Here is a 27,715-nt window from a genome sequence, read left to right as displayed (position 1 = left end):
TCAATGTTCTCAAATTCAAAATTTTATGTTACAATACATAAATTTTATGTTACAATACATAAATTGCATGTTACAATACAGAAATTTCATTAGGGCTTTTGTGTAAAAATCAAGAACAATTAATGACTAAAATTGCCTATTCAATGAGCTCAAATGGAGGTTAGGAATAAGACCTCCTTTCTGTATCTAAAACAAATAAATAGGCAGAGAGGAAGAAGAAGAAGTAAGCAAAATGTTTGTTGCATACTATGAGGGGAGTGAAGGTGTTAGAAGACTAATCCATCTCAGAACTTGTATAAACGCCTCAACAGAAAAAACCCTAATCCTCCTGCAAGCAATAGAAATACTGGATTTCCAAAAGCATCAGTATCGGTCAATCGGCCGCGAGCATTATTAAGCTTGGTCAACTTTTCCTGAACAAGATTCGAGAGATTGTCTAATTGATGCATCATTTGACGTTGAGAACGAGCGATCGCGATGATCTGCGCATTAAATGAGAGTCATGACGTTATGATTGGGGCTATGAAAAAAGCTCTTTGTTCACAAAGAACTAGTTGTATTCGGCTTGTTAGATAGCTTTTCAATTCATTCATTAAGAAAGCGTGTTGAATACGTACAATTTACAAATGAACTGAGTACGTACAAATTTTTGTTCGATTGTGTTCGACTCATTTAGACTCTAGTTAATTGAGTAATTAAATAATTATATGATGTATTTAAAAAAATGTTAATATTTATTTATTTTAATCATTTAAGTTAATTCAGGGCCAAACAAGAGCTCTAAAGAACAAACAAAATGAAATCTTAACAACTGATGGATTAACTATGAATATACAATCATAGCTTTGAAATTTGCAAAAATTTTCATTGTTTTTCACTCAAAGATTCAAGTTTTAAGATTTTAGGAAAGAGAAAGAAAAGAAATGAGATATTAACAATTTATAGATTGACAACGAATCAAGAACTATATATTCCAAATTCTCAAAAATTTATTTCATTGTCTTTCACAATAAGGAAATTTGAAGGTTTATTTGGGCTTTAATTGGATTGAGGGAAAGTGGATAAAATGAAATAAAATCTTAACAATTAATGAGTTGACAATGACTTTACAACCATAAAATTAGGGTTTTCAAACCTTCTCTATAAGGAAAAAAGGAGATATGTTTCGGCTTCATTTGAATTGGAGAAAAGAATGGAGGAAGTGAAATGAAATATCAACAACCAAGGAATTAACCCGATTTTAAAACCATAAAGTTTAAGATATTCAAAACTTTTATGATTTCCGTTCACTCAGTTTCCTAGCATCCAAACACAAATTGAATAATAAAACGGATGAAAAGGGCATTTACATGTGTAACACGCATTCTTATGTATTTGCATATCTCACACCTAAACTTTCATATTTACACAACATTTTAGTACTTCAAATTTATGAATGAAAATGTATATTTTATTTTTAGAATGTGGCAATAGTAGTTCTACTATTGATATGATATTAAGAATTTGAGTGTTGTGTGTAAATATGAAAGTTCAGATGTGAGATATCTAAATAGATAAGAATAGTGTATTAGAAAGAAGATACCTCTTCCATTAGTGAAGACTCTTTATTAAGTTGATTGGAAGATGATGAATTGGGTATCAAGGAACCATTGCCCAAGCTGGACACAAATAAATTTTTTGGAGCAGCAGCACCATAACCTTCTCCTTGGAGAGAGAGATTTTGTTGGCTCATTGATGATTTCTGCACTGAAAACTTAGAATTCAACTCCTCGATCCGCGACGTAAACTCATCCATCCTTTCATTCAATGTTGATATTTGTTCTGAGAGTTGTTTGATCACTCCCTTTATCAGAACAAAGAAAAAAAAACAACTCAAATATGTGATGGAAAAAATATATATATTTTTAAGAAAAAACTTAAAAGGACACAAATATATATTTCTAAGAAAAAACTTGGTAATAATCATTTTAGGGGCATATACATATATACCACACAATTCTCATGTATTTATATATGCAACATCTAAACACTTAAATCTCCAACATTAAACCAAAAATATCACCATCTTTTTAGAAGTGAAATACACATTTTCAGCATAAGTTGATGACATCAAGGTGTTATAAATGTAAATATCAAACATATATACCACACAATTCTCATGTATTTACATATCTAACACCTTAACATTCATATTTACATGCCTATCGCTTGAATCTTTAACATAAAAAAAACACCCTTGCCATCTTTTTAAAAGCTAAACACACCTTTTCAGCATAGGATTATGACACCAAGGTGTAATAAATGTAAATATCAAACTCTGGGTATTGGATATGTGAATGCATAAGAATTGTGTGGATTCCCATCATTTTATTTGAGAGTTCGAAGATTTTGCAAACCTCTTTTACTCCAGGTGAATCAGGGCCACGGGCATCATATCTTTCGCCACCGACAGTAAGATTAGTTAGCTTACCAAGATGCTTGTCAGCTCGTGTCGAGTATGACTGTGATAAACCACTGCAACAAGGGAGCAATACTGAATTATGAGGAATACAATTCATGAATTAAGAACAACTTGATAAGAGAATCACAATTCATGCAAAAATTCCGGTCTTTCTAGTTTCATAAAAATATCCATCATAGAACTTTACTTTTTATGACATCCAACTTATCGTTTTAACGCCTTCCATTTATTAATAATTGGAATAATATGGTACTATGTTTCGAGCAATTATAAATGCATAGAATTTCCAATTACGCAACAATGACATCAAGTCGCAGAAGTAGCTACAAGCATACCTATTTTAGCCAACAAAAAAATATTCATCCAATTATATCCTCACATATCTCCCTATTATTATTAAAAAAAATAAACACATCTGCCTAGTATTTTATATAACAAAACCAAAAATCATAATTTATCCTGTTGTTTTGCATGCTAACTTACATCTTCACTGCTTGTACAAAACCAAACATATCTGCAGTATATGTTGTACAAATACAGATAAAATGAGCGTATTTTCTACCATCTTAGTCACTGAACCATCTATTTGATATAGATTTTTCTAGACCATATTTCCTAATTTTACAACATATCCTTCATTAAGATTTTTGCTACAATTATTGTCAATAAGCGTAAATTACCTTGTTAACCAACCATTTATCATACTCAATGAAATTATAATTTACAGCTACACATTAAATCTCTGTGATATCCTCTATCTCATAATATCCATGAGTATCTCTATCTTAAAAGATCTCAGAATTGATTATGGAAAATACTTAATTTTTCAAATCCAATATTTATTATAATAAATCAATCATCCTAATCATAATTAGCCTTATCCCGACAATTTGCGATTAGATAATGAATATTACATTTGGATTCATTTGATAAAATTTGACATACATCTTAAAATTATTTATCAGCATAATATCAGTAGTTGGTTCCTTTTGGCATAGGAACCAAAAGGTGGGCGCTTGTGTAATAAATCAAATGTATTGCAAATGATGTAATCAATGGATATTCTAATAATCCTAATTTCATAAATTTCTTTTTTTTTTTAACCTGTTGTTCTAAAGCCTATGGTAAAAGAGAACTCTCCTAACAAAATTATGCCATTCCAACCTAAGTTATACCAAAATATCTAAATTTAAATACTCTTTCGTAAGCCTTTTCATAACTAATACAAAACCATAAAAACTTAGAACTAACAATTAATACAATCCAATTTAGTTTGGAAGCTCTTTATTAACTGAATGCATCATTCTAATATTAGTCACTACTAAATCATTTCTTCAAAAATTTCAATTTACATTTGATACACATTTTCTTTTTTATGTCAACAAAATAAATAATTATAGTAATCATATAGCTTTCTAATGTACATAATAATAAATTGAGGGTTCCAGATACAGCGAAATAAAAATAAAAAAGAGAAAAAAAAATGAAGTGATCCCAAATGGCCCCTAAGTTATTAACGTTAAAATGAAAAGAAGCTGTTGATGCCCAAATTAATACGAAATATACTTGAATAATGAGATTAAACAAAAAATGATAATGAAATAAAAATATCATAGAAAATGAATACATTAACAAATAAAAGCTAATCACCTGAGATGCTTGCTTTTCATGGCAGCCCTATCACCCATGGATCGAGAAAGTGCTTCTCTTGGGCTTAATACCAAATCATCATCTATGCTAAGCTTCGTCTTCAAATCATCCGGAACAGCCTAAAAACAAAGATTCAAGTTGCAAAATTCTCTTAGTAAATACATCAGCAAGATGTAAATATGAAATTGATGAGAAAATTTTCATACCATCACGTCGTTGACGAGTTTCTCAAGCTGAATTTGCTCTATGTATGTACGAGGAATATACGAACCTTCCAATCCCAATTGGTCAGCAACACATTTAACAACTACTCGGTCTCTTCCTTGCACCTTAAAGAATTGGAGATGGTATCAATTAAGTTTATTTTTTAAAAATTTACATACAATACCACTCAATTTCCTATGTATTTACAATATCTAGCGCCTAAACTTCACTATTTACATATATACCATGTTTCCTATGCATGAAAAGGTGTATTCACTTTTTAAAAGTTAAATAAGTGGTATTTTTTGTGATATGAAAGATTTGGGTGCTATAAATTTAAAAAATAAAGGTTGGATATGTAAATACTTAGGAATTTGGTAGTATGTATGCAAATGCACCTTAATTTGTAACAAACTAAATTACTAGGACATAACCAGAAAAAATGAAATCAATAAATATGCAAAGGCACCGCATGAATAATTGGTCAAAGTGCAAGACAATGTGTGAATATTCTTTACAGAAGCAATGCTGTGCTAAAAGAAAGGATGCCATTACGCTCAATTGACTCACCATCAGCATAATCCACAACAACAAGATCAGCAGCCTTATCCCATAAATTTAACCGAGGCTTTATAAATTTATAATCAGTAATTCTCATTAATAACTCTTGATGTTGATTCTTCTTTCATCACTGTTTTGAACAGCTAAATTTCATAGTAGTTTTTGTTATATTATGTAAAATGAGATTATTACAATATTATATTTGGGAATCTTAGTGCCCACCAAATCAGGGCTTTGGGGCACTATATCACACATTTCCATAATGCAAGAAAACCATTTCAAAATTGAAAATTTTATGCACATCACTCCATTCTTATGTATTTACATATATGACACCTAAACCTCAATTTTTACATCACACCGCCTTACCTATGCATGAGAATGTGTATTTCACCTTTTAAAAGTTAATATGGTGGTATTTTTTATGCGAAATGTAAGATTTGGGTGGTAGAAATGTAAAGTTTAGGTGAGGAACTGTGTGGTATGTATGTAAACGCCCCAAGCCCAAATGGTAAAAAACACATTTCAACTATAACAAAATAGCAGAAAACCCAATCAACCCAAGAATACATAATAAGATCAAACAATGAATTTTCATATCACCATCGTATCGAATTTGTGATAACAACCACTATAAGAATGGATAACAATTTTCTCCAACCATGTTTTTCTCACTAAATTTAATGCACTTTAACACAAATAGTAGCCAAAGAAAGCTATAAGTTGACTCCAAAAATGTTATAAAATTCTCTTTATAAAAATCAAAAGAAATCATACTATTAATTTATTGTTGCTCATCCATAAAGCAGTTAATATAATAATATATTCAATTTTAATAAATCATAACAACTATAAATCAAGGATTAAAACATTATGTTTGGTTAAAATATGTTGGCAAATTCTATGAGTTGTACACATTGCTTGCAATAAGTTGGATTTTACAAAGGGCATGAAATGAAAGTATCCTACTCCACACAAACCATCAGTATTGGAAATCTCCCACTCGGGGAGCCTATCTGAGGACACGCCTATGAACAACTATACCACCAAACAATTTCCTGTATGCATTTTGTTTCATTTTTGGAAAATTTACATACGTAACCACATAATTCTTATGTGCTTACATATCTAACACTAAAAATATTTATATTTATAGCACTTTGGCGTTATAAACCTATGCATGAAGAGGTGTATTTCACTTTTAAAAAGAGTAATTGTGGAAATTTTTATGTGATGTTAAGGATTTGAGCAGTATGAATATAAATATCAAAGTTTAGGTGTCATATATGTAAATATATAAGAATTGTGTGATATGTATGTAAATATTCCTTCATTTTTTATTACTTTCTGATAAACATCCATGGAGGCCCACCAAAGATAAGATTTAAATATGAATAATGTCATTCTAACACTGTGAAGCAGTAAATAATTATAGGATGGTGAATTGACGTACTTCCATGTTCCTAAAAGTTAAATAGGCCACACACATTATATGGTTGCATACAACTATTAATCACAATATTTTGTTAGCTATATTTGTTTGCGTTTAAAGGTAGGGATCATTCATATTTATACTAGGCAAGCTATGCTGTTCGATTAAAAATTCATTAGCTAAAATGGTAGGAGTAGAATATTGGAGCATTTACAACATACCACCCAATTCCTTTGTATTTATATCTCTATCATCTAAAGTACTTTTTACATTTATACCACCCAAATCTTTTATATCACAGTAAAAATACCACTATTTTAACTTCTAAAAAGTGAATATACTTTTTCATGCATAGGTAAGGTGACATGTAAGTAAAAAGTAAAGTTTAGGTGTTAGATATGAAAATACATAGGAATTGAGTGGTATGTACGCAAATCTTCCAAGAATATTCTATATCAAATTCAGTATTTGGTCCTTTCAAATAAAAGAGCGTTCCCGCTCTATGTTCTTAAAAATATGAGTTTTACATGAAACATAAGAATGATTATAGACTAATAAAAACAGTTAGCTACTCAATTATCTATGAAAAAGTTGCCTTAACGCAATAAAGTGCAATTGCGGGAAGATAGATTTGTAAAAGGCTGATAATTACCTGAATATAACTTCGATTCAATTGTTCCAACCAATCGATTTTTACGGTCACTCTGTCGTCGGAGAATACGTGGCTGCTTCTTTTTAAAATAGCAGCAATACTATAGCCCAAAGCCATCAACCCTCCGAGAAGCCGCACGCTAACTTCAAAAGTAATCCGCGGTGATATAATGAAGGGGCTATCTGTAACCCATTCCTGCAAATTAAAAAAAAAACAAAAACAGAATTCAAAATGAATTTTAGAAAAAAAAATAAATAAATAATTGCAACATAACAGAATCATCAAATCACAAACAAAAGACAATACTTCTACCAAAATTAATGCTTCTGGCGTGTGACAGTAACTATAAAACTTGAATCTTTCATCTGAAGAAGCAAAGCTACCCTTATAAACTATAGTTAAAAAAACTGTTCGAATTTTTTTTTTTCTTTGGATGATTCATGGCACTGTTTTATATGAATACGTTAGCTAATCAACAATCGGCATAAAAATTTTGTAGAAAAACTAATATGAACTTGAAATATATGTACTCTCATAGGTAAATTAATGAAATTAATAATTTTATGATTCAAAAGAATATAAATATCTTATGTATTCAAAAAACTAAATGGATTTGAGAAAATGTCAAGAAGATTGATAGTTTAGATTTCAAACTTTAGCATTCAGGTAGGAATAGTACTAGAAATTGTGTAACTGTAATTATAAATAAGAGTTTGAAAAATAATTTTGTAAAAACTAGTATAATTGAATATAGAATTATAACTCTAAAGATTAATGTTGACACAAAGATTTTTAATATTATAAGTGTTTGTGCATAAGTAGATTCAGATAAATATTAAAAAAAAAAATGGAATGACCTAGAAAAATTAATACAAATGATACATCTTGCATAAAAAAAATTATTAGATGAGACTTTAATTGACATATTTGTAGAATAATAGAAGATTTTAGAAGAATTCATAGTAACTATAATTTTGAAGTGACTAATGAATAAGAAAGAACAATATAGAGTTTTGATTTAGCTTATGATCTTGTTATTATGAATATTTTATTTTAAAAAAGAGATGAGCATATTATCACTTATAAAAAAGAATCTAATAAATTAAAAATTTATTATTTTCTTATTATAAAAAAAAATCATCGAGATTGTAATGACTGTAAGGTCATTCCAAGTAAAAAATTTAAGTACCCAATGTCGGTTATTGGTTTTGGATTTTAAGATTAAGAATTAGAAGATGAAAAATACAACAAAATATTATCATAGAATTAGAAGGGGACACTTAAAAAATAGAGATAAAAATATTTTTATGAGTAAACTTCAAGATCTTAAGATTTAGGATATTCATGAAAAAGCTAATATTATGTGTGAGAAAGTAACGAGTATTATTAAGTAAGTTGCAAAAGATATGCATGAAGAATCATAAGAAAAAGTTCTTATAAATAAAAATAATTTGTGGTAGAATAATAATGTGCGAGAAAAAAAAAATAGATGTTATAAAATTGGTTTGAATATAAGAACTTGGAGAATTTGAGAAAATATAAGGTGGCCCATAGAGAGTCTGAGAGCAATTTTTTATGCTAAAAATTTAACTTTTTTATGATCACTATAATAAATTAAATACTAAAGAGGATGAAAATGTATGTATAAATTAGCCAAATAAAGAGATAGGAAAGGTAAAATTAATTTTAAATAAAGTGTATTTAAGATAAAAATTTAAAAAAATAATAATTTTTGTAGATGAAGAAATTCAACATAAATGAGTAAGATATTTTGATAAACTTTTAAATGAAGATTAAAAAATTATGATCAATTTTAGTGATAATTTTTTTATTTCCACCGTTGCATTAGTGAAAGAGAGTTGAGAAAGCTTTGACAAAAATAAAATATGAAAAAGTAGAAGGATATGATGGTATTCAAGTAGACGTGTGAAAATGCTTTAAAAGATCTAAGAATTTCGTGGCCTACCAAATTTTTGAATATTCTTCTTAAGATGATGTATTGAGAAAGAGACTATTGATTTCTCTTTTTAAGAATAAAGAGAGTGCACGAGAGTGTGCAAAATTATAAAGGAATTAAGTTAATGTGGCATATATTAAAGTTATGAGTTGAATGTAGGTTACGATGTGATACGATAACTTCTTAAAACTAGTTTAGATTCATGTCGAGCAAGTCTACTATGAAAGTTATAAATTTATTGGGAGGTTTGATGAAAAAGTGTAGAGACGGTAGGAAGATTTACATAAGAATTTTGTTGATTTATAAAAAGCTTATGATAAAGTTCCAAGACAAATACTTTGAAGATTTCTAGAAAAGAATAATGTAGATATTCCTTATATTCAATTCATTAAAGATATGTATGCTAGAGTTGGTTGTGTTTGAACACAAAGAATTGACCAAGTATTTTCCTATATCAGTTAGATTACATTCGAGATCAACTTTAAGCCCATATCTAGTTCCAATACTCATTGTCGGGTTCCAAGCCCCGAATGCGAAAAGTGGAGAGTTGCGTTAGGTAGTCGACAACTAACGTAAAATTTGTTAAAAAATCACATGAATCATTGTGATCATCGTGTATATATTAGGGCATCCCCTAGAAGCGACGTGTTATATGCCCTCAATACAGTGAAAAGCATGCAATGGTCGCTGCACTGACGCTCGGATGTAGTGTCAAATAAGCAAATGTTCCCACATTACGGACGAATGCGGGAAAATAAGTTAATTCATGAAACTATTAGGATATGATCTTTGAATATAGGTACTCCCATAGATAAATTAATGGAATCAGTTGATATTATGAGTCATAGAAAGATAAATATCTGATGTATTTAAGAAACTAAATATGTTGAAGAAAAAACTAAGCAGATTGATGACATAGGTTTTAAACTTTGGCATTCAAGTAAGAGTTGCACTAGAGATGGTCTAAGTGTAATTATAAATAAGAGTTTGAAAGATAATGTTATAAAAATTAATAAAATTGAAGATATAATTATAGCCCTTCAGATTATTGTTGATACTAAAATTTTTAATATTATAAGTGTTTATGCTCTTCAAGTAGGATTAAATATAGTTTCTAAGGAAAAAGTTTAGAATGACCTAGAACACTAATACAAATGAAACCTCTTGAAGAAACAATTTTTATTGGAGGATATTTAAATAAACAAATTAATAGAATGATAGAAGATTTTAGAAATATTCATGGTGACTACGATTTGGGAGTGATTAATGAAGAAGATAGTGTCATATTAGATTTTGCTTTCGCGTACGATTTTATTATTGCTAATATTTTATTCAAGAAAAAGGATTAGCATATTATTACTTATAAGAATAGATCCAATAAAACACAAATTGATAATTTTATTATAAGAAGAAGAGATCGTCGAGAATGTAAAGATTGTAAGGTCATTTCAAGTGAAAATTTAAGTACTTAACATCGATTATTAGTTGTATATTTTAAGAGAAAGAGTTGAAAAATAAAGAATACTAAGAATCATTGTCGTAGAATTAGATAGGGGCAACTAAAAACATACATAAAATTATTTTTATTAGTAAACTTCAAGATTTCAAGATTTGGGATGTTCATTAAGAAACAAATTCTATGTGCGATAAAGTAACAAACAATATTAAACAAGTAGCAAAAAATGTACTTAATGAATCAAAAGAAAAAGTCTAAATAAAAATAATTGGTTCTGAAATAATAATATGCAAGAAAAGATAAAATATAAGAAGTTATGTTATAAAAATTGATTTAAATGTAAAAGCTTAAAGAAATAAGAAAAATATAAAATGTCCCGTAAAACAATCTGTTACGCTAAAAATTTTGTTTTTAGTGGTTTTTATAATAAATTAGATATTAAAGAGAGTGAAAAATAAATGTATAAACTAGTCAAACAAAGAGAAAATAAAAGTAAAGGTTTACCTTAAGTTAGATGTATTAAAGATGAAAATCAAAAAGTTTTCCTTAGAAAAATATATTCAACATAGGTGGATGAGTTATTTTGATAAACTTTTTAATGAAGTTTCTGAAAATACGATCGACCTTAGTGATTTTAATATCGTTGTTAATAATAAAATATTTCATTTTTATCATCGCATTACATTTATCTCCTTTGTTTTGTGAGAAATTGAGGAGGCTTTGAAGAAAACCAAGAGTGGAAAGTCTGTGAGACCTGTTGAAATCCCGATTGAAGTGTGAAAATATATAGAAGATTTGAGAGTTTCTTGGCTTACTAAACTCTTTAATATTATTTTAAAAACTAAAAAGATGTTTGAATAGTGGAAGAAGAGTGTTTTGGTCCCCTTTTTTAAGAATAAATGGGATACACAAGAGTGTAAATTATAAAAGAATTAAGTTGATGTGTTATACTTTAAAATTATGGAAGAAGGTAATTGAAGATGGAGTACAAAGATATTTTATAATCAATTTGGATTTATGTCGGGCAGGTCTACTTTAGAAGCTATATAATGCTGTCAAAACAGCTCGTTGTTTGTGAACAGCTCGTGTTTGACTCGTTATGTATTTTTATTTTTCAAAAGGAAATCGGTATTTGGCAGAGGCCCAAATACCGATTTCTTATGCGCTAGACCCCATGATGAGAGCCCGCGTCATGTGCCTAAATATTCGAGAACCTAGTGTTATTGGGATTAAAACCGTGACTTGAGGGGACTTACAGTGAACCCCGCCAAACAACAGGCCACGGCTTGCGGCACTAACTCGTTATGTATGTATGTGTGTGTGTGTGTGTGCGTGTGTGTGTGTGTGTCTATATTGATTGATGAGTAATATTTTTAAAAAATTTAATTAACTACAATGCTACAAAGATTTATAATCAATTAAAAGTATGAATTAAGAAAATAGAATAAAAATTATTAAATTAGATTCAAATAATGTTTTAATATAAATAATAATTTTTAAATCTTGCCCCAATCTTTAATATTGTATGGCTACGTGATTAGGGTTGTCAAAACGACTCTTTATTCGTGAACGGCTCGTGTTCTGCTCGCTTAGCAATGCTCGCTTAGCAAACGAGTTGAACACGAAAACACTTTTTGAGCTCGAAATATAAACGAGACGAACACGAGCGAGAGCCTGGGCTTGCTCTTGTTCGGCTCGTTTACACCTCTAAAGCTATACATTTATTGAGGTTCGATGGAAAAGTTCAGACATAATAAGGAGGATCTACATATGATTTATATTGATTTAGAAAAAGCTTAATATAAAATTCTAAGAGATGTCCTTTGGAGAGCTCTAGAGAAGAAAGATGTTGATATGACTTATAGCACTTGTGTTCGAACAGAAGGAGGATTTACCAAATATTTTTCTAGTTCAGTTAGATTATATCAGGGATCAATTTTAAGCCCATATCTTTTTGCTTTAGTTACGGATGCTCTTATTTGACATTTACAAGAGGATGTAACTTAATGTATGCTTTTCGTTGATGATATCCTTTTTGTGGATAAGACTAGAGAAAAAGCTTAAAAAAAAATTAATTATGGAGGTCTACATTAGAGTCTAAAAGCCTTCATTTGAGTAGAACTAAAACTGAATACATTGAATGTAATTTTAGTAGTAGTAGCTCTAGTGACAGAGTTGTAACTATGGGTGATCAAATTATTAAAAGGTGTGAACGTTTTAGATATCTCAGGACTATTCTACAAAGTGATGGTGATATAGATGGGGATGTTATTAGTAGAATTCAAGTCAATTGGTTGAAGTCGATGAATGCTTCGGGCCTATTGTGAGATAGAAAAGTATCACTTATAGTGAAAGGAAAATTTTATAAGATGGTGGTGAGACCTGCAATGCTCTATGGCGCTGAATGTTGGCCTTTAAAAGAGAAGCATAATAATAAGTTAAGTGTTGCCGAGATGAGAATGATTAGGTGGATGAGTGGCTTTCACTCAGAGACAAAATGCGAAAGGAAGCAATAGGGTTGGTGTAGCTCCAGTGGCGAACAAAATTAAAGAGAGTCGTCTTAGATGGTTCAGTCATATTAAACGTCGACCATCTGATGTTCCAATTAAGAGAGTAGATGTTTTAGATTCGACTTTCGTTAAGAAAGACAGAGGTAGGCTTAGAAATACTTGGGCATATTGTATAAAAAATGATTTTAATTTATTAGAATTAAATGAAAAAAATGACCTCAATAAGATGCAACGGAGAAAAAGGATTCATATAGCCGGCCCCACTTAGCAGGATAAAGATTTGTTGTTGTTGTTATTGTATGGACATTTATAGGAGGATGCACATTGGTGTATATTTTTCGTTGATGATCTTGTGGATAAGACTAAAGAGAGTGTAAGATCTGAAGTTTTACTTCTTATTTTTTTTCTTTCTACACGATTTCTTTCTCTTTACACAGCTTTCCCAAATTTAAGTTCGTGACTAATTGCTTTTTCTCCTAATTAGTTGTTGCCATATTCCCAAATTATTGATGGACTACCACCTCTCCACTCTATATAAGAACAGGTTAGGGTGTCGCTCAATCACCTCTCTCCTCTCCCTTACCTCCTTATGATCTCCCTTCTCCATCCTCTTTCGGTTTTGCCCGAAACAATCGCCTTCATGATCGAAGTCCCCCGAGCTGCAATCACAGATATAGCTAACTAGGAAGGCAACGACGGGATCGTGATATACAGAGACCCAAAACCATCGAGGAATGTAACATTTTTTGTTCCCACACACTTCGGCTCCTCTGAATCTCGTAACCCGTCTCCCAACAGAGATTTAAAGCAAAGAGAGGTAAATAGGTTTTATGAATTAAAAAATTTTCTTTTATTGTTAATTAATTGTATCTAATAAAAGAATTAATTTTTTCCTCTTTATCAAACTAAAATAAAAAAAATATTATTATTTTAAGTATGTTAGTAAGTTAACGTTCATAAATTCTTTCTTTTAAAAATTATAATAATAATAAAGTAAGAACAATAATAACAGCAATAATAATTATAATAATGAACGTCAATTAGATTATATCTAAGTAAAAATTGTGTAATTAATCTTACCTTATAAATGATGTAGGATCGATGATTGAACTATCAAATTTGTAGCAGTATCAAATTTGCCGCCTTGAGGTAAGTAACTAACTGCTCTTTATTATGGGATAAATGTACCCTTCCTAGTTAGGGGTGTTATCCTAATAAAATTATGTTCATATAATGCAGTAGCTTCTATCTTTGCTCATTTTGACTTTAGTGTATAATTAACTTTTTTTATTGCAGCTTAGCCTTGTGCTTAATAGTTCACACTTCATGAATTCAATTTTTATTATGTTTTTTAAATCTCTGATATGACAAATCTCTTATTTCAGCTGCATAACTCTTTCTAAATATTGGTAGACATTTTGTAGTTATATTCTTGTATTTTGATTATAATGCATGAATTATAATTAATATTATGATATTATTATGTCGGTAATCGGTAATAAACTTTTTTGTTAATAGTTCACACTTCATGAATTCAATTTTTATTATGTTTTTTAAATCTTTGATGTGACAAATCTCATTATTTGAGTTGCATAACTGTTTATAAATATTGGTGAACATTTTGTAGTTGTATTCTTGTGTTTTGATTATAATGCATGAACTATAACTAATATTATAATATTATTATGTCGACAATTGGTATTAAACTTCTTTGTTATGCTAGTCGGATTGACGGGTTCTTCAGAAAAATAAGTGGATTTCCGTAAAAGTAGGGTCTAACTTTCCTTGTTTCAGGGCGTCGCAGTAAACCGACTAGATATAAATATACTTAAATGTATATATATGTTATAATGAAATTATATATTATCAGGTAGTGTGAGATGATTGATTATTTATATATGTACCAAAACACTTGACATTGTCACATGTAAATATCTATTGAAAATTGCATATGCTCAAGTAACTCTTATCCATGATAATTAGCATATGATAGTCCTTTCAAATTATTTTATACACATAATACAATAATCATATTTATTGGTCATACTGCATGCCTCATTTTCGTTACCGTTTATGTTTTAATGAATAGTGGTTATTTACTGAGTTTGATTTTTAAACTCACCCGCTAATATTTTTATATAATAGGTTTCATCCAACCACTTACCAGGCCATCTACACCAGAGCATATTTTCCGAATTTAGTTTTTCTTTTGGTATATTTCAGTTTCGTATGAGTTATTATATTTTTTTTCGGGATCGGGTAATTGTTTCCTCATTTTCATTTTAGTTTCTTTCAATTATTTCATTCTCTTTCAGTTGCATCGGTTGTATCCTTGTTTATGAACTAAAATTTTGAATTTTTCTTATTTATTTCTAATATTACTTGCATATTCTTTTCCTTTTAAGAATATAAAAAATATTTAATTATTTTTATCATGACTTGTGTTGCTCCGGTGTACCGCCTTCCAGACCCGAGGTGTGACGGAGAGTTCAGGAAAAACTTATATTATGAAGGTCAACTATAGAGTTTAAAGTCTTTCGTTTGAGTAGATATAAAATTGAATACATAATGTACTTTCAATGATGGTAGATAAAATGGCAAGGTTGTAAAAATGGGTGAACAAGTTATTAAAACGAGTGAAAGTTTCAAATATCTCAGGTCTATTGTTCAAAGTGGTGGCTATATAGATGGAGATATTATTAGTAGAATTCAAGTTGGACGATTGAAGTGGAGGAATGCATCATGTCTATTGTGTGAAAGAAAAGTAGTGTTAAAAAAAAAATTTATAAGACGACGGTGAGACTGCAATAATTATGGAGCACGATATTGGTCTATAAAAGGAAAATTTTATAAGATGATGCTAAGACCACAATACTTTATGGAGCACAATGTTGGAGTGAAGTAAAAGATTAAGTGTTGCTAAGATGGAATGCTTAAGTAGATGAGTGGTTTTACATTTGAAGACAAAACGCTAAACAAATATATAAGTGAAAAATTTGGAGTAGCTCCAATAGCACACGAGATTAAAGAGAGTTGTCTTAGATGACTTGGTCACATTAAACATCGACCATATGATGACCCTATCAAGAGAGATGCTTTAGATTTGACTTATCCTAAGAAAGGTAGAGGTAGACCAAAAAAGATTTGGTCATATGTTGTATGAAAAATGACCTTAATTTATTAGAATTAAATAAAAGTATGGCACTCAATAAGACATAATAGAGAAAATGGATTCATGTAGTTGACCCACTTAGTAAAAAAAACATTGTCGTTGTTGTCTAAAGCTTTATTCAAATTGTCGTCTCTAAAGCTATTGCCCATCACTCTCAGGTCAATCGATACTGATGCCCCTCTGCCAAGTTAGCTTGCAATCCACAAAAAATTATAACTCGACCTCCCTCTTTGTGAACTCGATTTACGTAAGAAGTCCTCATCTTCAATCCCCTTTTGTCAACTTCTCCGAGCTAACCTCTTCAACAACTCAATCAATTCGATGGATTGACCTTTTGGATTGCTTAACATTATCTCCCTAAAAACTCAACCAATTTGGGATATTGATTAAAATTTCAGACATATAGCTTCATCAAATTTAGGACTTTGTAGTACCACATTCCAAAAACCACAAGGTTGGTAACCAAGCCTTAAATATGTACAAGAAAAACAATCAAGTTGAAGAATGTACCTCATGAAAATATGAAAAAGGCCCCTGCTTAAAATATTTCTTATACTCAATAACAAGAAACCAGTAACGTGCGCCAAAGACAAATGCTACAACCTTTGCAAACATTTTCATGGGCTCATTAAGAAACTTGAAGCATTCATGTCATTCTCATATTTATGATTTGAACCAGAGAACAGTCCAAAAGACTCATAGAAAAAGACAACATAAAGGGCACGCCACACCAATCATCCCTAATCACAAGAATAGTGTGAAATCAAATAGTTTTTTGTTTGTGAATGACGAGCTGAAAAAGGCGACATTAGATAACTTAGTCACAACGACCTGAAGATAGGGAGAGAAAATACACGTATGTATAAAGCACGTTTATGTTGCATTATTGTGATTCTAAGTTAAACTTCCATTAATATTATGCAGTCGTAGGAATGATGAACGTGATTGAATAGTATTGAAGTGTCAAAATAGTCTCTTAAAACTATTTATCCGTCTTAGTTTGAGAGTCTGTAAAAGTGTCAAATTAATCTCCATACTCTTCAAGTTGGGGTTAAAATAATCCGTCGTGGGGACTATTTCAACACATATTAAATGAATCTAGGGACTAAATTTGCACTTTCATAGATTATGGGACTAAAATGACCACTTGCAAAAAGTCAGGGAACTATTTCGACACTTTCCTTAATAAGTATTATATAACTTTGTATCTGTTACAAATAAAATAAAATAAAAAAATAGGAAAAAAAACCACACACCAATTTAGATGGGCATATATTCATGCAAATGATCATGATGCAGAGACAAATACTGAACATACCTCAAACATGAGATTGTACTTTCCATCTCTGTTTCGCATTCTCAAATAGGACTGGCATGCATCTGGATCTTCACCAGGTGGTAGGAGATATATATCGTAAGTTTCCTCACTATTTTCCCTGTGTTCTGCAGAAATAACAGCCTTAATTTGATCCACTGAGGCGGTCCTTGGTGACTGCAATAACAGAAGCAACTTAACTCCAAAAAGCAGACATCAATATACATTAGTAAGGTGCATTTATCTTCCTATATTTCTTTTAGATAAAAGGGGCATTTACATACATACCACCAATTCTTATGTTTTTACATATCTAGCACTTAAACTTTGACTTCTATATTTATACCACCCAAATCTTTCAAATCATACAAAAAATACCATTATTTTTAACTTTTCAAAAGTGAAATAGACATTTTCATACATAAGGTGACATATATGTAAAAATTGAAGATTGGGTGCTATGTATGTAAATTCACAAGAATTGAGTGGTATGTATATAACTCTTCCATTTTAAAAATACGGGTAGTGCATTAACCTTTAAAATGTAAGTTGGATTCTGGAAACCTGAGAATGGATTGAATTTGTTGATGATTTTTATATGCGCAGTTCGTAGGTCTGGTTCAATAAATGCCTTATACATAGGATAAACCTGCCAAAGAAAAAGCTAAATAAATGAGATGCACAAGAACAAAATCATTACTAAGCATCTAACTGAAAAAACAGAATTATTTAAAAATTTTTGGGAAATAAAAGTAATTAGAAGAAAACCGTTTCTGATATTTGATGGATTATTTCTTCTGGTTCGTGTCCAACACGTTGTATGTCCCTTAAGACCCTCTTCACGAGGTCAAAGTGTACACCTCCTGTTACAGAAACACGAAGGTCTAATACAGGCCTCAATTTTTCACTCAAAGCGTAGATTCCTTCGATTATTAGAATCCTAGAGCTCGGAACTTCCACAGTCCTGCCACCATGCACGGATAGCACAAATTATTCACCTTTTCATGCATAGGTAGGGTGGCATAAATGTAGAAATTGAAGTTTAGATGTAAGATATGTATGTAAATCTTCCTTAAGGCATTCATGAAAATTTGTATAAAACTTCACTGGCACAGATGATATAAAATTGAAAGCGATAGTAGGCAACTGAAAAACATTATAGGAAGAGGTAGGATGCCCCATACCGATATCCTATCCGGCAGCTTGACTTGAAATCATAAATTGGGACTTGGACCGACTTTCCTTCTTTCAGGCCATGAATGTTTTCAAGCAAAGTATCATAATCTGTTAGACGAGGATCTGTTTGCATATTGCAGAAAGTTAAATATTCATACCTGACTGATTGACAAATTTTGTGGCACAAAATGGGTGTATAGCAAAAGCAAGCTTAAATGTAATCTTTTTTTAAATATTTGTATGGTATAATATTTTTTTATGATGGATGGTAAGTAACATAGTTGTTCTGGTTTTGTAGCATTACTGACATTTGTTTTAAATAATTATAATCAATTAATAACCAAAGATTTAAAATTACAAGCCGAGTTCCGAAATATCCATCCGCTTACATATTCAACAGAAAAATGTCTACACGCTGTGATTGTACCGCTTTGAGATCAAAAGGTTAAGAAAAAAAAAGAAAAATTAATTAGATCTTACACACCAGAAAACAGACTCCTGGAGAAGGTCAAGGATTTCTTAATAATAACCCCAGTTTACTGCTTGCGTGTCAATTTCATGAACAAGGCAGTTTAAAATTTGAATCCCATGAAAAAAATGTATATGGTTGCAATGTTGTCTACTCTACAAATTTTGCAATTCCAGATGATTAAAAGCATAATTAAAAATTAATTTAGTTTGCCATTATAAAAGTAAAAACGGAGGCATTTATAATAAATCATTGTGTGGTCATTTACTATCGTAGTTATACGGATTGATAGAGCCGGTAACACTACATAAGTTACTTCGTACTTCAATATTGTAATAGATCAATTGAAATGGATGGCTACATGATTATTAGCATTTGGAAAGGTTTTATAACAAACTTAGCATAAGTCATTCAACATGAAAAGAATGATACTCCTTAAATTTTCATAAGTGATACTTATGTTCGAAAAATTTAATTTTATTCAAAAGATTGAGACTGTAGATGAGTTAAAGCTGAATAGCAGTTAAACTTAGAAACGCCTTGGGAGTACTATAGAATAAGATAAAAATAAATTTTATTCAAAAGATTGATGGTTTAAATAAGCTAAAGTTAAATGATTAAAATTAAAAAGTGTCTTAGGAGTACCACAAGATAAGATAGCATAATAAACCTAAAAATAAAATTGCAATTAGAGCATTATGCAACGTAAGTCCTAATGTTAATAACTAAGTTGAGCATCGTAACAAATAAAGTTTAGATGGTTGTGTGTTAAAACTAAGGATAACTTAGATATGATTATATAGAGTGTCCTTTTAAAGCTATCATATTGAAAAACAAACATTGATAGTTTATATAATAAAGGATGAAAAATGCATCGATAAACTTGCAAGATAGAACTAGGCAAGAAAATTAGAAGGATAAAAGAAATAAACAAATGTAACAAGGCTAGATCTTGTAGACATCAGAATTAAACCCTCATGTGGATATAACCAAATGGATAAATTACCTCCAGTATATTTTGGAGATCCTACCAGAAATAACCTCGCTACAAATATAAGGGTATTGCACAAATCAACCCAACTTTAGATCCTGCGAGAGCTCAATGTACAAGGCAAGTCCTTTTAATACACCTCATATAGCTCAATGAAAATGGATGTAAAATAAGGAATTATAAAGCCATTGGTTTGACCAAAAATAGTTGGATAAGGCAAATCAATAATTTATGTAAAGCACTATATGGTATATTGGTTGGGCCAAATAAGCATCGGAAGTGACAATTATCATGTTCAAAATAAATAATTTTTCAATTTTTCATTTATAAAAAATAAGAGTGTACTCAAAAAAACCCAAGTCAAAATGTTATCATCAAAATTAGATTGTGACGACCCACAGTCAAACAAAATTTTTAATGAAGCTTTTTAAAATCAACTAAAATAGCCAATTTTAGTTTGAAAGCGAAACAAAGGTATCTGAAACCAGAAAACAAATTAGTCTCGTCATATTTTTTCAATGTTCAAAAAACATCCATAAGAATTTTTTAATCTAATAATAAATATTTTAGATGTTTTCTTGCTTATATTCACATAATTTCCAGGCTTTCTTCTTCTATAACTCATTAAAGTTGTGCATCTAATCACCACTCAAAGAAGGTCATAAATCACTCAATTAATTCAATGTAAAAGCTTCAATTTTTCTCAAGCTTAAGGGTGCTCTTTCCAATTAATTAAAACAATTCTATCAAATCCCCAAAGGGAAGTGTGATAGCAAAAAGTGCCATAAACCAAAATTAATCACGTCAAATCTAATTATATATTGCGCCAGAAAAAAGGGGACTAGCGCGGGGCTCCTTGGGGGGCTGAACCAACTGGATCTAGCAGAACAAGTTTAGCCAAGAAGGCGGGGCTGGCAGGCTCTATTGCTGGGTTAGGCTAGCTGCCCAAGGGGAGGGGCATCCCCATCCTAGTAATCTAGTATATATATATATATATATATATATCTGTGTGTGTGTGTGTGTGTGTGTGTGTGTGTGTGTGTGTTATTTTATGTCATTAGGGTTCAGTTTTGCTTTCAGAATTTTTTGCTGTCGACATCTTTTCCCTTGCTAAGATTGTATTTGAGGACAAGTGGTGCTTCGTCGACATCTTTTCCCTTGCTAAGATTGTATCTGAGGACAAGCGGTGCTCCGTCAACATCCTGCTCCAAGGTGGTGATTTCCTTTACTTACCTTCTTCTTCTCACCCTCCCTACTTCCTGTAGTGAACCCCAACCACCCTGCTTGCTACCATAGCTCCCTCCAAACCCTCTACCTGCTGCAACAACCCCTCCTTCCTGTCTTCCTGCTCACTTCTTTGAATTAACAAAGGTAAAAGGAAGTACAAAGAACTAAATAAAGCTACCAAACATATGGGCTCGATCAAAATCAACAAAAGGAAATAGGAAGTGGAAGTAATTCACATTGATATCAAAACAACCATGATGTAAAGCCCTGTGGGCAACCCAAACATGAGCAACTATTTTTTTCTTTATATCTATGCATTGAAACAAAACCTGCTTAAAGGCAGACCAAAAGGAGAAGTCTTTAGCAAGCTTTGTTTGGGCTCTCCATACCTCGACGGAGTTGGTACGAAAAAGAGCGGAGACAATGTTGTGTTAGTCTTTTTCAATGATAATTCCTTTGGCTTCATACAACCATGGCTCGATGAATTTTCTAATAGAACAGATAGCATGGAGTTTCACAAAAGAGTTGCCCCAATGTTCAATAGGCATGTTGGCGGCAAGAATAACCATGCCCGTTTCAACGCAGAGGATAATACTAATACCACCCATATGGGAGGAGAGAAGGGACCCATCCGCGTTAAATTTCAGCCATCCTGAAGGGGGAGGTGGGGTGGTGAAACCACTGGAAGGTTGTAATAGTCGGCTTGACTGTTAAATGTCCCATAGCTTTGGAAGATGGAATTTGTGGGTTGCGGTCATAGCCTCCAAGGCATTGGAATGAAGCAAGAATAGCCTTCCTGCTTACTACCCAAAACCCCAACAATCCTACATGCTATCGCAACTCCCTCAAGACTCTCTACCTACTGCAGCAAGCCCTCCTTCCAATCTCCTTGCTTACTACCAAGAAACGCAACGACTTTGCCTGTTGCCGCAACTCTCTCTAGACCTTCTACCTGCTATCGCAACCTCCCTACCCGCCACCCCCACCTATTGTCTAGCCGCAGCCCCACCGATTTCATCCTGACCCTAGAGTGTCATTTGTGTTTGTGTAGTTTATTCCTGCTTTCTAGACTCTTGGTTGTAATATCACTGCACTTTAGTAATAATATCCCCGTTCCGTTGTGATTTGGGTTAATTCTGGTATTAGGATTTAAGAGAGTCTAATGAATTAGTTTCATAAAAAAAATTGTTTCAAATTTCTTTCCAAATTTTCCATTAACTAAAAATATTATGACTGAAAACTAACATCTAGGAAACAAGGTGATAGGTGAGTAAGTTCACAACAGTCAGCGACCATATCAAACCAAAGCATCTAAAGTGATATTTATGCACCTTCAAGCAGCATGCAACTTTCCAAAATTCCAATTGTCCATTGGATTTTTTCACTAAGTTGTAGGACCAATGTTGAGCAGCCTAAATCTTGTAGAGAATGTGCAATATCATCAGACCCTAAACTAATTAGGCTTCGATAATTAATTTCCGGTTTCATTCTAGAACATTCATGTAGCAAGCTTGTAATAGTGAAACCCATTATGGGTGCTCTCATCTGAATCATCCAACTTTCCTGCCTCATTCTAGAACATTTATGGTATTAACTCGTACATATCATCTCCCCTAATCTCATAAACTATAGTTAAACTCATAGCGAGTCTCTTCTTTTGATGTCAGTTATGGCTTGGGAATTATAATCAAGAGAGTATTCATCTAGGGCCACAGTAAACATGAAACAGATGGGACATTTACATACATACCACATAATTCTTATGTATTTACATATCTAACACCTAAACACTGATATTTACATGCATATCACTCAAATCTGCAACATTACATCAAAAATATCACCATCATTATCTTTTTAAAAGTGAAATACACATTTTCATGCATAGATTTATGACCACATTTTTTTCATGCATAGATTTATGACAACATTGTGTTATAAGTGAAAATATCAAACTTTGGGTATTAGATATGTAAGTAAATAAGAATTATGTAGTATGTATGTAAATCTCCCTAAACAGATATGTGCAAAGATCTCAACTTAAATGTGATAGTAAGAAGGATGGGTCATAAAAATTGCATATAAAAGGAATAAATTAAGAATATTCCATATATATCTTTGAGAATCAAAATCTCACCGTCAAAGTTTCCATCAATTATTCGACTTGAGTCATTGTAGTTATCCATGGATATCAAAGCAATACTTGGCATGAAATTCAGAATTTTCTCAGTGAATACAGTCTTTCCAGCCCCCGAAGGACCAGCAACACCAACCATGATAATCCCCTCATTCTTTTGGGCCAACAACTGGCAAGCACGGATGACTACAAAGAAACCCTTCTCAAAAGATAGTGCATCTTGAATTGGAGCAATTTCATATCTATGAGAGTCTTTTCTTTTCACTAGCTGAACTTGATCTCTTAAAAGGCCTGGCTTCCGCCGTGGTGATTCAATAGTAGAAAAACTTTGGTCCATTAACAAAAAGTTATAACAGCTTTGATAGACCTGCAAAAGTGGAAAAAATAGTGGATTGAGATGGGAAAAAAAAAACATCATTTTAACAATCTGTAAGTAACAAAAATGCATAAGTAGCACTGTCTTGCATAAGATGTGAGATGACATCTTCAAAGTAACATAAATATCAGCACAGCAACTCTAGCAGAAAAATAGAAATTAAATTTGCAAGGATAATAAGTAATTGGTAAGCCGGCATCAATTAGCTGAGAATTGACTGATAATGATAATTATGATGATGACGATGATGATGAAGACTTCAATGTTATATAAAATGGATGTGAGTATCACAAAAATCAAGGAAAAAAATAACAAGGACCTTTTAAAAAAAGTTGGAAAATATTTAACTCTATAGCCTAAATCATTTATCATTTTTGTTTCAACCCCTTGAACTTCTGACAAGGCTATAGTTACATTTGCTTGAAATGCATTCTTCTGGATCCTGCTGCCTAGAATTTTCATACACATTCTCCCACACTCCCTTTCAAGCTATATGATAGGGATCTATCATTCCCATATTGTTTACAATGTTCTTAAAATTAGGAAATAGTTCTTTGGTAAAAATGCGAGCAAGTTGATCACTTGTTGGGACATAAGTAGTGAAAACTAATCCACCTATACTTTTTTTTTCATAAAATCTATGTACATTTCTACAATTTTTTTCTGATCATGTTAAACTAGATTGAAAGCAATTTTGATTACAAATGAATTATTATAATATAATTATGTAAATAATTTTCAAAAAAGTAAAGTTAAATTAATGGAAAAAAATCTACTCTCAAAATTTTCTTTTATAAAATTTTCTTTGAGACAGTTGCGGTTGTTTGAAGAAGCAACTAAAGAATAAATTGTTGTTCAAAAAGTTGTAGTGGTTATTACAATTTTTTTATTTCAAATTGTGAGATCGCAGCTTTCTAGCAGCCACTGTGGGTAGCCTGGCCAGATAAAAAAACATAGTTTTTCGCTGCAGTTTTTTGAGAACACAGCAAAACTCAGTTTTGCCCAACATGAAAACTTGTGGTGTGGCCCCACAACGCCACCACACCTCCGCCCCAAGCGCACCCTTAGTCTTTAAGCAAGTACAACACATCCTTTTCCTAGCTTTCCTAACCATCTCTCCCGTATCTTAGTCCTAAGAAAATAAAATGGTAAAAAAAGAGCATTACACAATAATTTTGGTGCTCAATGATTTTATAGAGATAGTCAATAAGTTTACAGCAAGATCATGACATTTTCAAAGGTAAAGAAAGGCATATTTGTTATTGTTCATTGCCCTGCAGTTATTGTCAAAGAATCATTTGAAACTTTTATTTTTTTATGGCTAGGGGCTACTTGTAAGTAGGAGTGAGCGGAGGACAAATGGTCAATGGCTCTAGAGTCTATGACCTAGACATTCAAGTAAGGTTTATATGAAGCACTAACAACACAAGAGTTGAAGATTCTACCATTTTAACAAATAATCTAAAAATATTTTGAAGTGTAAAGAAGGAATTCATCAGCTTGTTAGTCACTTTCAAGTTGAAAACTTCAATTTCTATAAAGTGAGCCAAGTCTTTTGATTGACTACTCTTGGATCTACCATGTCCTTGGGATTTTTTATGAAGTTTCCAACATTTTTACTGTTATAAATAAGGTTCATTTGAGGTACTTAAAACACGAGTTAAAGGTTTAATTATTTTAAGCAAATGATCTGCATAGAGAAAATTTGTTAGCTTCGTAATCCCATTAAAGTTGATACCTATTTGTATAAAGTGAGCAAAGCCCTCGAATTGACTGTTTTTGTTTTCACCGCATCCTTTGAAGTTTTTATGAAGTTTCCAGCAAGTTTCTTTAGCATGCCCCATCTTGTAGTAAAAACAAAAACTATCTTCCTAATGAGATATTTGTCCGTCATCTTTGGTCGCTTCAATTTCAATTAGTCTTTCTACTTGAATTTTTCTTTTTGTAACCATGGCCGATTCTTTTGTGCTTGGGGATTCTACCCTGATTGTTCTCCTACTCTACTCAGCTTTTACGAGAGAGAAGGCTTCATTAAAGGAGCGTAAGGCTTCTCTTCCAAATATTTGAATTTTTTTCTGAATAAAGAACAATATTAAGACATGAAAGGAATTAAAAAATACATAGCATTTTAAATCTTGATAAAATTCTAATGTCAACCAAAGGCTCTTAATCATATTAAGTATTCAGTGATAAGAGGATTATTTTGTTTGTTTGTTATAAGTTTATCGTGACTTCGTATATGAGTGCAACATCTTTGAATTTGAGTAAATCTTTCTTATAGCCACCCAAACTTCTTTATAGTTGACAAAAACATATAGGTCATGTATCACAACCTCCTATATCTCTTTTATAGTTTTCAAATGATTATAAAAAGTCCACTATTTATGGCATCAAGGAGTTCCAAGGTCATGACACAACCAACAAATCTTCTTCATCTCAAAGTATAAACATTTGCCTTTGAAAATTTGGAAGGCGGCCAAACAAAGGCCTTCAAAATTTGAGACCGCCTTAAATAGTTCCTTCTATTAAGTATAGTGTACAGTTTAAAAATTCCGAAGTTGCCTTATGATTGGTGTAGCTTGTTTTTCAGAATTCATGATGAAACAATCTTGAAGGGAAAAATCTAAACTTTAAAAATTGGTAGCAAACAATCAAAATCATGTTCTGCCAACAATCTCGCCCATCTCATTCAGATTTCTAGCAATTCACATTTGTTTGTAAAAACATAAGAATCAAACAATAAAAAAAACAGCCCTAACCCAATTTAGCAGTGAAATTTACTGCTAACAGAGATGCCAACAGACACAAACTCTCAATCATAAATTTCAAATTAAAAAAAAACACTTGGAAAATATTATATTTATCCTCTCTCTCACATCTACACTTCAAATCATTAGTCACCATCCATTGTAAAATAATCGAATCAAACAGAAATTAACAACCACGTAACCTAAACTCCACACAGCATTGTTCAGATACTAAACCCCGCCTACTTTTCCTCGTCCCCCTCACTTAAAATCCTAACAATCAACGTTTCACTTACAGAAACATCATCAACAAACGATCATAAAACAAGCCTCATTCAATCCAGCAATGAAAATTACTACTCTCAGAACTAACACATCCCCCCAATCTAATTCCACATTAAAAATAAATAAATACAACAATTAATAAGCCAACCTTACACCACTCAACTGATCGATAAATCCTACCGCAGATATCAAGTACAAGGCAAGCAAACGAAGCTTACCCCCTCACCGGAAGTTCGCCGGAGATCCTACTGGCGAGTGAAAGCACAGAGGATACTCCCGGCGCTGCACCTCGCCGGAGCCTAGGCGGCGGTGCTGCTGGCTGGCGGATCCCTGCCGACCAAAGTCGTGCCAAGGGAGGGAGACGAGGGTGACTTTTATAGCGCCCTGCAATTTCCTTCCATTATTTTAGAGGAACTTTCTCAGCCTTTTATGCGAACTCGTAATAATCTAACGGCCATTAGATTTGTACGGTTTTTAATGCAGCGGCCAGCTTTAGATAGAAATAAAATTTATTTCTATAAATAAACAATAATGTTATTCCATTATAAATTTATCTGCATAACAGTATTAGTCAATTTGATACTAAATCAAGTGAATTATATCATGTAGTTAGGATTGGAGATAGTGATGCTCGCTAATTAAGACTGCAATTATGGAGTGAGGTTATTAAATTTTAAGATGGGTTTAATTTTATTTATTTCTTAAAATTGCACTGGATTGAGAAATTTAATTTCAGCCAAAAAATTATTTTTATTTGACATAAATTTTGGGAGGTGACATGGATCTCGAGACAATCTTTTGAGCAATAAATATTTAAATCTTGATAAAAAGTCATCAAGAGTTCTGATTTCAGCAAACTTATAGTCAAACTGACCGGATAGATGAGACGGACCCAGTTATATCAAAATTAGTTCATTCCAAGTCAAATCAAGCTCAA

At 31.7% G+C, this 27,715-nt stretch overlaps 1 protein-coding gene across 1 annotated transcript; it reads right to left on the bottom strand.

Moving 5' to 3' along the window:
* Positions 1-32: 32 nt before the first annotated feature.
* LOC110019669 (uridine-cytidine kinase C-like) lies at positions 33-27,168 on the bottom strand. Its single transcript, XM_020717431.1, has 12 exons — positions 26,997-27,168; positions 23,371-23,737; positions 18,555-18,669; positions 18,139-18,334; positions 17,906-18,019; positions 17,374-17,547; positions 6,961-7,155; positions 4,318-4,440; positions 4,112-4,230; positions 2,397-2,514; positions 1,583-1,843; positions 33-482 (listed from the first exon to the last, which is right to left on the bottom strand). The coding sequence occupies exons 2-12, from the start codon at positions 23,705-23,707 to the stop codon at positions 285-287; spliced, it is 1,950 nt and encodes a 649-aa protein (XP_020573090.1). The 5' UTR covers positions 23,708-23,737; positions 26,997-27,168; the 3' UTR covers positions 33-284.
* Positions 27,169-27,715: the final 547 nt, after the last annotated feature.

Source organism: Phalaenopsis equestris, unplaced genomic scaffold, assembly GCF_001263595.1.
Source record: "Phalaenopsis equestris unplaced genomic scaffold, ASM126359v1 Scaffold000067, whole genome shotgun sequence".
NCBI classification, from domain to species: domain Eukaryota; kingdom Viridiplantae; phylum Streptophyta; class Magnoliopsida; order Asparagales; family Orchidaceae; genus Phalaenopsis; species Phalaenopsis equestris.
The sequence above is the reverse complement of the archived record's forward strand: the minus strand, read 5'-3'. Positions and strand labels throughout refer to the sequence as shown.

Bases quoted from the DNA above. Each gene is read 5' to 3' on its own strand.
- LOC110019669 (XM_020717431.1), bottom strand. From the start codon at position 23,707: ATGGACCAAAGTTTTTCTACTATTGAATCACCACGGCGGAAGCCAGGC. The intron at 18,670-23,370 runs GTGAGATTTTGA...ATATGCAAACAG, and splicing joins AATTGATGGAAACTTTGACG to ATCCTCGTCTAACAGATTAT. The intron at 2,515-4,111 runs GTGATTAGCTTT...CCCTTGTTGCAG, and splicing joins ATGAAAAGCAAGCATCTCAG to TGGTTTATCACAGTCATACT.